General features: G+C 38.2%; 1 protein-coding gene across 1 annotated transcript in view; it reads right to left on the bottom strand.

Annotated features, from left to right (window-relative positions):
* Window positions 1-2,120: 2,120 nt before the first annotated feature.
* Window positions 2,121-12,978, bottom strand: part of EMB (embigin) — a 38,751-nt gene continuing 27,893 nt past the window's right edge. Inside the window, 5 exon segments of the mRNA XM_060761467.2 lie at window positions 2,121-2,796; window positions 6,245-6,317; window positions 7,152-7,185; window positions 8,869-9,154; window positions 10,389-10,528. Coding sequence (XP_060617450.2) covers window positions 6,263-6,317; window positions 7,152-7,185; window positions 8,869-9,154; window positions 10,389-10,528 — 515 coding nt within the window. The 3' untranslated portion in view covers window positions 2,121-2,796; window positions 6,245-6,262.

Here is a 12,978-nt window from a genome sequence, read left to right as displayed (position 1 = left end):
CAATTCTTTCACACCAGAAGCGACTTGCAGTTTCTCAAGTCGCTTCTGATATGATAAAAATACCTGTCACTAACACTAATTTGGTGGAGAAAAGGGTTAAATGTAATGTAACACACTGTGAGACTTCCTTCCTTTTCCCTGCTGCTGTTGGTTATGGAGCTGCTTAAAAGCCATCACCAGAGGAAATGGGGTGTTAAGGGAAGTGGTAATGTAGAGATTACCATCATCCATCTCCACTGGATTCTACTGTTGCATGAGATGTCCAGGGATGGATACAGTTTAGGCAGGGCCTTTTAAAAGTGCTGAGCAGGCCAGGACAGGCTATTTGATGATCATGTGTCAGAATCACTGTGGTGTTGAGGTTAAGAGTGTTGGACACATTTGTTCCTGAATTCTCACTACACTCTAGCCTAAATCCTATTGTTTATACAACTAACATAGAGCCATTGAATCAATACCTACATGTCAATTCCCCACTCATGTAGATTTATTCTAATGGACTAACCAACAAGATTCCTGACCATAAATATTATAATATGGATAGTTTTAAAGAGAATTGTGCATGTTCAATAACACTCTGATGTATATTTCCAGTTTGGTTCATCTGTTAAGGAAGACTAAAAAAATAAGAAGACATTTTCCTCTGCTGTGAAATCTGGAAGTAGTGAAGTTGGACATATAAATTTCAGACAATGAGACCCACAACCCTGTTGGCTTCCTTCTCCAGATGATGCCATATTTACTTACATGCCAAGAAAGTATAGATTAGTGTTCTCTAACATGTTCTATAGATATACTGGATGGTTAATTCCATCCTGAGGTGAACAACCTTTTCCACACTCAATGCTATTTCTGGTGTTGCCTGAAGGACCACACCTACACACACATGCCATACAACCATGTAAACACACATTCTGCACACAGACACTTTCCCATATCTTAGGGTGTTCCCATCATCCAATCATCTGTACTGGCCTGTGGATAGATTGCCACTTCCACCCAAATAGTGGGGTTGCACACAAGAAATAACCAAGGGACACAGATTATGAACTCTTAAGTGTACAAAAAATATTTTGATTATTTAAAAAATTGGAAATGACACATGTTTTAAAATGGGATTTCTGAACCATAATCATAACTGGCAGATTTCCATTGAGGCGAATGAAGAATACAGTTAGCCTCTTCTCACCTGAATGCAGTTAAAGGGGGTGTCATATGATTTCTAGAGGATCACCCAGCCCGTGCTCCTAATATCTGTGTGATACAGTGTGAGAACAGTGTGCATGGAGGAAATCTATGCATAAGGAGCTACTCATGGCTATTGGTAAGGCTTCCTCCATGCAAATAGTCAGTGGTAAGGTGGAGGAAGCAATGAGATGTAATTCATGCCTATGAAGGTTTTTTTTTTGTTGTGTCAGAAGCAACTTGAGAAACTGCAAGTCGCTTCTGGTGTGAGAGAATTGTCCGTCTGCAAGGACGTTGCCCAGGAGACACCCGGATGATTTGATGTTTTTTATCATCCTTGTGGGAGGCTTCTCTCATGTCCCCGCATGAGGAGCTGGAGCTGATAGAGGGAGCTCATCCGCCTCTCCCCGGATTCGAACCTGCAACCTGTCGGTCTTCAGTCCTGCCGGCACAGGGGTTTAACCCACTGTGCCACCGGGGGCTCTTGCCTATGAAGGGTAAATATCCCTTATAAATCTTAACTTATAAAGCTTATAAAGTCTTTCTGATATGCTAAACTTCTTTGCATATTTTTACTGAAATACAAAATTAACTAAAACATTTTGAACATCTAAAGACAAATCGTACAAGTTGCTGATTAATAAAAAATGTTCTATTATATCTTCAATGTGAGTATTTAAGATTATAATTTCATGGTACAGAGATTTTGAGCGATGATAGGAAATAGGGCAGACCTGCAGTTCAACATGTTAGAACAATGAAATGTGGATCTTCTAGTATTTTGCACAGAATATTTGATAAAGTTTCATTCCTTTGGTCCATCCATGAGCATTACAGCTGTGTTTAGCTCTTTATGTATAGATTAGATATACCCTTTTTGTCTCAAAGGAAAACATTTCTAGCTACATGAGCAAGAATTTATGCATACCAATAAAGCAATTCAACTGGGTTTAATAATACAGCTTAACCGTCCAAAGGCAGAAACTGTTGTTTTCTAATGTTCAATTGCTATCCTAATATTCCAGTGAGCTTTTCAAACATGAGTGTTAGCAATTTATTTCCTTACAAAAAGCAAAATTCAAAGAAAAAGAAAGAGAAGATACTGGAGACTCTAATAAAAGCCCCACCAGCTAACAAAATATTTTCAACAGCTGGAGCATTTTTGAATAAATTGCTGCTATGTTAAATATCAAAAAATACAGATTCAAGACTCATACAGATTAATCTGTTGCTGCCCTAATTTCTTTGAATAAAAAAGTAGCCTGGGGTAAGGTCTTTGACTGCAGTTGGGCATCATATACAATAAAACATAGTAAAGCAAAATAAATGTCTCCATATATACAAATCCAGACTAATGGCTAAACAATTAAGGCTGGGTTATTTCTAATTGAAGCCAAAAGGCTCCAATAGATAGAACCATGGGAACACTGACAACACCATGGGTTCATACAGTACATGTACACTGATGTGCATAACAGTAGCATCATTGCATAAATTCATTTCTAAAAAGGCATTTTAAGCATATTTTTTTCTTAAGACATATAAGCTGAATTCTTTCCTCGAGTAACTTCTGGCTGAACTTTTCTTCTGCCATGGATATTCATCTGTTGCCTAGATTGAAAAAAAAAGCAAATTATCAATATATATTCAGCAGTACCAATTGATCCATAATAGCATTATTTCTATTCATTGATGAGTGCCTCTTATGGAGATGGGAACACAGAAATAATGGCACTGCCTGACTGAGAAGAATAAGCTTCACCCATCACTTGTATTTGGGTCTTGATGCTGTCATACCCACAGATATACTTTACCCTGTAGAGCAGTGGTTCTCAACCTTCCTAATGTCGTGACCCCTTAATATAGTTCATCAGGTTGTGGTGACCCTCAACCATAAGATTATTTTCTTTGCTACTTCATAACTGTAATTTTGCTACTGTTATGAACTGTAATGTAAATATCTGATAAGGTAAAGGTAGTCCCCTGACATTAGGTCCAGTCATGTCTGACTCTGGGATGAGGTGCTCATCTCCATTTCTAAGCTGAAGAGCCAGCGTTGTCCGTAGACACCTCCAAGGTCATGTGGCCGGCATGACTGCATGGAGGTTGTATTTTCATTCACTGGATCAAATTTGGCACAAATACCCAATACGCCCAAATTTGAATATTGGTGGGGTTGGGAGGGGATTGATTTTGTCATTTGGGAGTTGTAGTTGCTGGGATGTATAGGTCACCTTCTATCAAAGAGGATTCTGAACTCCACCACCAATGGAATTGAACCAAACTTGGCACAAACATGACAAACAGAAAATACTGGAAGGGTTTGCTGGACATTGACTTTGAGTTTTGGAGTGTGTGTGTGTGTGTGTGTGTGTGTGATGGGTGCCTGCCCACTAAAACTACCTCCTCATGTCTAAGATTCTCAGCTCTCAGGAGGTGAGTATGTTGCCTTGAAAAGTGTGCAATATGTATTCATTCTTCAACTGTTAGACTTGTTTGTTGTTATTATTGGGGCTGGTCTTGGAGCATCACCCTTTTTATGTCAGCAGGAATCATTGTTAACATTACAAGGCATCATCAGAGTTTGATCATGATATGTTAGGACTTGGTACAATTACCCACATCAACTTTACCCACAGCACAACAAAGTCAACCTATATAATTTGAAGCTTTTATAGGTTGAGCCAAAAGCAGTGTGCACACAGCACATGTTCTTTAGGGACATATTTTGCAGCACTGCAGGGCAACTAAAAAGGACCTCATGGTTTTCTCCTCACCCAAACTCCCCAGAGTCTCCAGGAGTAGTCAACAACTCATCTTAAAAGATTTTCCCAGACTCAGGCAGACCTTCAAATGCTAATGAAGGTGATCAGCTAAACATTAACACCTAACTGCAGCAGGGAAGAGCTCCTTGCCCCACCCCAGCCATTCCACAGATATATAAACCCATTTTTCCTACTTCCAACAGACCTTCTCAACCTCTGAGGATGCTTGCCATAGATGCAGGCGAAATGTCAGGAGAAATGCCTCTAGAACATGGCTCCATAGCCCGAAAAAACCCACAAGAACCTAGTGATTCCAGCCATGAAAGCCTTCGACAATACATCTTAAAAGATTCTGTATTCTCAACTTCATATTTAAATTTCAGTGTTTCGATTTAGCATTTTCTTTCTATACTATGGTTGCATTTGTTTATGAAATATTTTCAGAAGAAATCCCACAAAATGTGTACTTATAGTCTGGAATAAGACACACATTAACATTTAACAGAATAATAACATTTATTCCAGCATACATCTGTCTGAAACAGAATCAGAGATTTTCAAGGAAAATAATAAGAATATTATAATACGAGTTTTTAAGGCCATTTTAGTTTATCTACTGTATTTTTATTCTGTTTTTACCTTTTGTATTGTACCCTTTAAACTTGTTTAGTGTGGAATGTTAGCCACCTTGAGTCCCCACAGGGAGAAAGGCGGAGTATAAATAATGATGATAATGTGTTGTCAAAGACTTCCATGGCCGGTATCACTGGATTGCTGTGAATTTTCTGTGTTGTATGGCCACGTTCCAGAAGCATTCTCTCCTGACGTTTCACCCACATCTATGGAAGGCATCCTCAGTGGTTGTGAGGTCTGTTGGAAACTAGGAAAGTGATGTCTATATATCTGTGGAATGTTCAGATGCCTGCCACAGATCCGATCAGAATGGATGGGAGACCGCTCAAGACCGATAAGCAGGGACAGCCATGGTTCAGACTTGTATGAGAGAATGCCAATGGGTTCTATGCAAGGCCATCCCAGGCTCTGTTTCCAACAGCAACAACAGAGAGAGGGGGCCAGGGGACAGTTCCTTCTTGTCTCCTGCATATGTCATCATTTGGGGACATATGCAGCAGCAATTGCTGCTCTGGGCCAGAGTGAAGTGAGAGGGGGCCAGGGGACAGTCCCACCTTGTCTCCTGTGTTATGCTAATAATATAATATAATATGATATGATATAATATAATATAATATAATATAATATATTGTATATACATAAAATATTTAAAATATTATAATGTAATACAATATAATACTACCACTAATAATATGATATTATAATTATATATTTTATATTACATGTAATATTACTAATAATATTACAATATAATGGAATAGTACAATATAGTAATATATAATACTGATATTGTACTATGCTAATAATATCATATATTGTATGTATATATATCTTGTAAGCCGCTCTGAGTCCCTTTCGGGATGAGAAGGGCAGCATATAAGTGTTGTAAATAAGTAAATAAATAATAGATGTAGGTGAAACATCAGGGGAGAATGCTTCTGGAACCTGGACATACAGCCCAGAAAACTCACAGTAACCCAAGGATGATAATAATAATAAAGCCTCCAATCCCCAGATAAACCTGGATGTGGTTGTCTTACAACTTCCTGTTTTAATTTGTTCTGTACTTTAACATTTTGGGCAGATGCAGAATATAGTAAATCATAAGAGCAGAAAACTGGTCCCTAGATCAGCAAACTCTGACTACACTGGCCTTAGAACTATCCTGCAGTTGTAAGGTATCAATTTTTCAAAAAAGGAAATGGGAACGTGTGTGACCAAATAATGGTGTTTGCTTAAAAGGGCAAAAGTTATTAGTGGGTAAAAAAAATGCAAGCTTCCTCATTAATATGCTTTTGCCTAAACCTACAGAGAAAGACAACCTTCTCCCCCCCTCGCCCCCCAACTCTTGTCCATTCAATGCACTTTGCAGCAACTAAAGTAAACAATGCAAAAACTGGAAAGGGGAATAAGTAAAGACTAACTAGTACATTTTAAAAGCAGCTCAAACAGTGGTATGACTAAAGAGAAATGGGGAGTGTTTCTGCCAAATCAGAACATTAGAGGAATATGGTATCAACAAATGTCCTCAAAAAGCAGAAGTTTGTCTTTTTTTGTGAGCTGCTTGTCAAGGTTGAGTTGTTTGTTATAAAACTATCATAAGAACCACAGTCCTCATCCATTCATAACCTCAGAATCTCTGAAATATATTTTGCACTCACCTTCCATCTCCAAAGCACTCAGTTTTTTCTTTGCCTTGTATTGTTTTCCAAACCGTTGCTGTCTTCTGATTTTCTGCATAGAAAAAGTGGAGTGCATTGAAAGATCACAAATTCTGATTTTATTTGCATTTAGTACTGTCTTCTCTGTTTCCCACCAACTATTAACTCTCATACTGTTAATTTGCTTTGCCAAGCAGGGTTACCAATTCAAGATCGTGCCAGTCTTTGGGATTTCCAGGCCAGGACCTGAGTCCTAAGGACAGCAGCAATGATGTCATTGAGCATTAGGCATTAAGTACCAAACCACAGTTGCTCACAGCTTGTCATTCAATCACAAACATGCACACACAGAACATATTTTCCTGTTTGGCATTTCAGGTAGAAATCTTAGCTAAAGTGGCTAGTCTAAGATCAATGTGACATAAGGAGATTATTCCTTCTCATTTATTTAGAGAGACAAGATAAACAACATTTAATTTAGCCCGCATCCTTCTAGCCAGAAGGTACATAAGGAGCAATATAGAGGGTGAACCCTGATACTACCAGAATGGAGAGGAAAGTGGGAATTTAACTAGGTCAACACATTGGGGGTCTGCTCCTAGCTGCTCTCCTAGCTGAGTTGGGGACTTGCTGAATCAGGACAATTGGAGAAGTAATGGCCACACTTGAACTTTAAAGAAACTGATGTTCATCTCCCACTGTTTAATACAGAATTGAGAAATATTTGCTAATTCCAATATTTTAGATCGCAATACCCATTATGGACAATGGAAAAGAATTCAGTATTATTTGAAAACACCACGGATGGAAAAATAATATCCCCACTGCTGGTGTGAACTTTAGACCATTTCCTATAAAAGTACAGATTACAAAAACACCACATATAGAATAAAAGGAGATTACTTACAGTGTTTCTGCTTGTTCAAATTCCTTTTCGACTTCTGTGAGACAAAGAGAAACTCTATATTATGTTTTTTATTATATAATGTATCAATAAATCAGAGATCACTGTCAAGTAAAGAAGAATATCTGCAATATGTTAAAGTAATAGGACATCAGTACATTTCTTAGTGACTGCCACATGCAGAAAGCAAAAGCTGACTGTCTATGACATAACTCAGAGCTGGATTGCAGGATTGGTCATCTAGACAGTGAAATGTAGAACCGGAGGATAATCCTCTCTAACCAGATGTTGTCTTGAAATGTCTTAGAAGGAACACAAGCCCTCCAGGCATTAAATAATGCTGTCAAATTTGGCTTCTTGTGGTTATTCACCTAGAGTGTCATCTAGAATTATGCTCCAGATTAATAAGTGTGAAGAATATTGCAAAGAATACTGGTACTGGAGCCTCAAGGAACAGTCAAAGATTTTTGTAATTCCTGAATCTTCCAGATTCTACCCACCCTTACCAATCAAAGAAAAAGACTGAATTGCTTTTCCAATAAATAGACCACTTTTAAACAGGTTAGTGTGTGTGTGCTGTTTAAAATCCATGTCCAAAATATTTTTTTTGAAATCAGCATTAGATGTCTGATTTAGTGGCTCCACTCTATATGAGATTATTGATAGGATTCAAGTCCTTGATATTATTGTTTGATATTTTGCCATGAGAATGTGGTTGTTCATTCCATCTGAAGGGTTTTATTACATTTGCCTCTCCACATTTGTTAACTTTGATTCTTCATGAACTTGAGTAATATTTTACCTCTAAGAGTCTGTAGGCCCTCCATTATGACCCTATGCTCACGTTCCACTGGAGGACCTACAGATTCTCAGAGAAGCACTTCTTTGTGCATTTGTTGGTCCTCCAGCATAATTCTGTGGTCAACATGTGGAGAAAGGTGAGTTCTGAGTTATTCTGGAGAACTTAGAGATTCCTAGAAGATTGAAATGGTTTTGATTTGTGGTTTTCCCACTTTTGTGAGGACCCATGAAAGTGGAATGCACACTGCAATTAAGGTTCATATAATTCAGCCTCAATCACATTCACTGTGAAGAAAGTTCCACTAATCTTGATAAGGCAAGATCTAAGGGAAGACTGCATAACAATGCTGGGCAACATTAATCTCTTTAGTGGCTCATCAAACCACCTCCACCCCTAATGAAATTGCTGCTATGATGGTTAAAGTAACTGCATTTCACTTTGAGGTCAAGACATGTAAGGGAAGAATTGTGTTTCAATGTGAATGCAATTGGACAACTATATCCGATAGCTACAACTCCCTGCCTTTCTGGCTAACATAAACCGTCACCATGTAGGCTAGGAATGATGGGGCTGACAGTTCAAAATGCCAGGTTGGGGAAGGTTGGAATAAATGAAACTATGCTGGAAAGTCTATCAGTCTAATTTTCCATAAAGCAGGTGTGGGTAGAAATACAAGATCTACAAGATCTTAGAAAGCCTATATTTGGGTGGATACTCTTTAAAGTTTCCATTAGTAGTTGAGGGCTGTTGGAACTGTAGTCCCACTCCTCCCCCCCCAAAAAAAAGTGGTAGCTGAGGGGTGTGGGAAATGTGGCCCCAAAAACGGAGTAATTTTCCCAAATTCTGTAATTTACAAATATTAAATACATGCTTACTTTTTAATAAGTATGTATCACAAAATATACTTCTGTATCTTACCAACTTGAACTTCCTTCCTTTTGGTGCATACTTCATACATAAAAATGGCAGCAACTAAAACAATAACTTCAGCGGTGACAGCAAGAAAGGGTTTAAGTGGTGCCAGATAGGTGAGGACTGTCAAAGACACCTTCCCTTTGCTTTTGCCTAAAGGAAAGGTGGCTTCACACCAGTAAGAACCACTGTCTTTCTCCGTAAGAGTCATGATCTTCAGTTTGGTTACATTATTAGCATGATTATTGATGATGGTGTATTTCTCTGGCATGGCAGTAGCATTAATAAACTCCTGGAAAGACAAGTTTGAACAATTTAGTAGGATGATAGACACTGAAGTATTCCATCATTATAAAATCTAGAAAAAGAAATTAGGCATGCGAGTGAAAAATACAATCAAGAAAATAGTATAGGGAAGCTATTGAAAAGGAAAATGAATACCTGACCCATAGGGATATTGTTTCATGCAATGTTCAATCAAATATGTTGAAGAAAATGGTATGTGGTTGAGAGAATGTTTCACTCTCCTTCAAATGAGTGTGTGTCTTTAAGACGGACAGAGAACTTAGAGAGCCCTTCAAATAAAGAATTCTTCAAAGTCTCCACATGACCATCCTAATAATGGTTCCCAGTCTTTTAGCAAACAGCATGTTTCCTTCACCCCATTTAAATTAGGATTGTAAAATGAAGAAAATGGAATTAAGGGGGCTCAAAGATAAAGGACTAAAAACTCAGTCCAGTCCTGGGACAGCAAACAAATTCTTCAGCTCAATTGTCTTAGCTTAGTGCCCAAAGAAAGGGGAAATGATGAAACTTCTTTGTTCCATGGACCCTCAGTTGTGGTATTTACCCTCTCAGGGCATTTTGGGAGTGTCTCTTGAAATATGGTAGAGATTGACTTGCTACTGCTGGAATCTGGGAACCATATTCCCACATTCCATATGAGAAGGGACAAATCAGCATTGGCAGTGGAGTTTCCAGCGACAAGAAGGTGGAACAGCATGGGTGGAATGTGAGGCCTAAGTTTGGAATGTGGTCCTATCTTTGATATAGCCCCTGTAGCCTCTCAAGACATCCCACAAACTCCAGAACACCTGCAACCATTTGTTTAAAAATTCAACTAAAAAATCACCTTACAAAACACTGAAAAATACACTAGCCCTCCATCTCTCCCTTCCCAAAGCCTCCAAAATATTTTCTAAGCAAATCAATTTATGGATAATAAAACCAGAATACACTTTGATGTGGTGGTGTGTGATGCTGCCAGAGCTGTAAGAAGTGGGATGAAATACCAATCTTAATGGTGGTTCAGCTTAGTTGTAAGTTTTTCGGGCTGTATGGCCATAATCCAGAAACATCCTTTCCTGATGTTTCACCTGCATCTATGGCAGGCATTCTCAGAGGTTGTGATTCCAGCCATGAACACCTTTGATGGTCCAGATTAGTTTTAATTCAGAAATGTACAACTTATGTAAAAATAATGTGGAAGAATATTTTTTTCAATAATGAATGAAGCAGAAATTTACCTCATTACTTCCGTTGGTTGCATACCAGGCCCAAGAAGAAGGGGTATAATGCTTTGCATCCTTGCCAACTGTACATGTTTGGACCACATAATCACCTACATAACTGGTGATTTTCTTGGATTTTATGTGTATCTCGGGCACTAAGAAAAAACATAAGACACTTCTGTAGTGACTATACAAGTGTCAGCAGTTTATGCACATTTCTTATGTCATATACTGTACTGCTATTTTGTCGTATTTGCAGAGTTAGCTGGTGTATTCTCTCTGTCACATCTTTAGAGAACTTGCAATTAGGAACGTGATTTCTAATGTTTGCATATTACCAGGGAGAACAAAAAATATGGCTAGATTATCAAGTATAAAATTAGTAACACTTTAAAAGCGTCATCCAGTGTTCACACAATCCTCCTAAATCACAATGGAAATAACCTTTCAAAGTCTGAATGCAAAAAGAACTGAATGTGTGAGTACTTAATGCACATGAAATGTTTGAGATCAACAGTAGTCCAACAGACTGAAATAACTATGCTTGAGAAGTTCTTACAATAACACAATTTTTTGATTACAGCTCACAAAATTTCCCAACCAGCATGGTCTCTGAGATTCTTTAAAAGTAAACAATTCTGACCTTTGATAGACCTGTTTTTTAAAGTAAACCTTTTAAACCTTTGATGGACCTACTAGAAGCCTCTTAACACAAAGTCACTGTTAGGAAAAAGTGGTGCAACTTTTTCAGAACAATTGAGATTTATTTCATGGCCTCCTCAGAGGTAAGTAGTCTTTTCTGAATTGTACTCGCATTGCACCCCTTATTTTCAGTGGCAGGTTTGTCACATATGCACAGGAAAAAGTCCTATGCATACAGTCCTAAGCCTACTTTTATGGACATCAAATGTCACTAAAATCAACATGATCAGCTTCTTAGAATCAAATTTAGCTCTGATGCATATCTGTGCTTAAACCAAACTGCCCCTGAAAACTCATATGTACTGTAATTTCCAACCAAAAATTGAATATACTATCTTTTCTTCTTTCTTTTTCAACTGAATGGAGCACATCTATATGTTATGTCCTGATGCAGAATTCAGTTTTGGATGACACTGCATTTGCATTGAGAATAAGTGACACTCAACTCTTCTCATTGCTATAGAAGTGTCATTCCGGTTCTCCGTGTGATCACCCCTTCACACAGAGGCCTGACTTGCAATATTTCCCTCCTTCAACAAAGAAGTTAGGGAAATCGTATAACATAAGCAGTCATGCAGATAACTTGATTTCCAGAGTAGAAAAATGAATATTTTAAAAAGACGTTGGTATTCCCTTCTTCCTTCTACAGTGTCCAAGTATCCCCTGCTTCAGCATAATATATGTATGGCTACTTGTATGGCCTTCTGTGCATTGTGGGAAGTGGGTAGGATTATAGACACTTTAGGATATGTCATCATAGCCAGATGCGAAATAATTACAGCAGTGGAAGACCCTTGCAGGTCTCAGATCTTATGCCATCATTTTGCTTCTGACTACAGATGCTACACTCACCACAACACACAATGGCATTAAAAGGGGCTTCAGAGGCTTTTCAGGAAGTCAGGGTGGTGGTTTAAGGTCCAACCTGACATAGGTCCACATGTCAACCTACTCTACTATGTTGAGGAATGCTGGATTGCAGTCATAAAGTTAGTTGGTGCTTCCACACTATCTCTGTTGCAAAATGGAATGTGCAACAAATGTGCATTGTACAATGTGTATCACATGCATAACCCCATTTCTACTACCTTTATTGAATCCACATCACACAAAAATCCTACCCACTTCCAGAGAATCCAGTGAGATTCTATAACTCTGAGAATGACCCAACCAACATGGTCCATGGCTGTGCTGGCTAAGGAATTCTGGGAATTGCAGCCAAAGAAGTAACTCCTTTAAATTCTATTCAGCCAACACTGTGCATTATGTATGCCTGTTTGGAGGCCTAGTGTCACTTTTTCCTATGCAATATCAGCTCCATTCCCTGTTTAAATGTATGAAAAAGGAAGGCAAAAACAAAAGCAAATCAGGCTCTATAAAGCCAAGGAACAGCAACATATTCAGAATGTCCCTATCACACATTCTTAACTCACATAACTGAAAACCCAGCCAACTGAAAAGTAGAAAAATGTTAAACATACTGCTTGCATCGCACAAATCAATTATGGCTAAGCAAATAAACCATGAAATAAAATATATCTGATTATTATCACCACATCTCTATTTGATTAATATTTTTCAGCCAAGCATGGTCTCTTTTGTCATGGTCTTTTATTTTAATGGAATTTCCTACAGATAGCACACACTAGGGTTTTAGAGATGGAAGAGACCACAGGAACCATCTACGTCAACCCCATGCCATGCAGGAATACACAACTGAATTGCTCTTGAAATGTCCATTTATCATCTTGTTGTTAAAGATGTTAAAGGTGGAGTGTCCACCACCTTCCAAAGCAATCTATCTCACCACTGAACCATTCTTATAATAACCCCCCCCCCTTTTTTTTTTTTTTTTTTGACGTTGAGGTAGAATCTTTTTTCTTGTAATTTGATTCTAATTACT

The sequence above is a fragment of the Anolis sagrei genome, chromosome 2 (assembly GCF_037176765.1).
Source record: "Anolis sagrei isolate rAnoSag1 chromosome 2, rAnoSag1.mat, whole genome shotgun sequence".
NCBI lineage: Eukaryota > Metazoa > Chordata > Lepidosauria > Squamata > Dactyloidae > Anolis > Anolis sagrei.
This window is presented reverse-complemented; position numbering and strand designations above follow the sequence as displayed.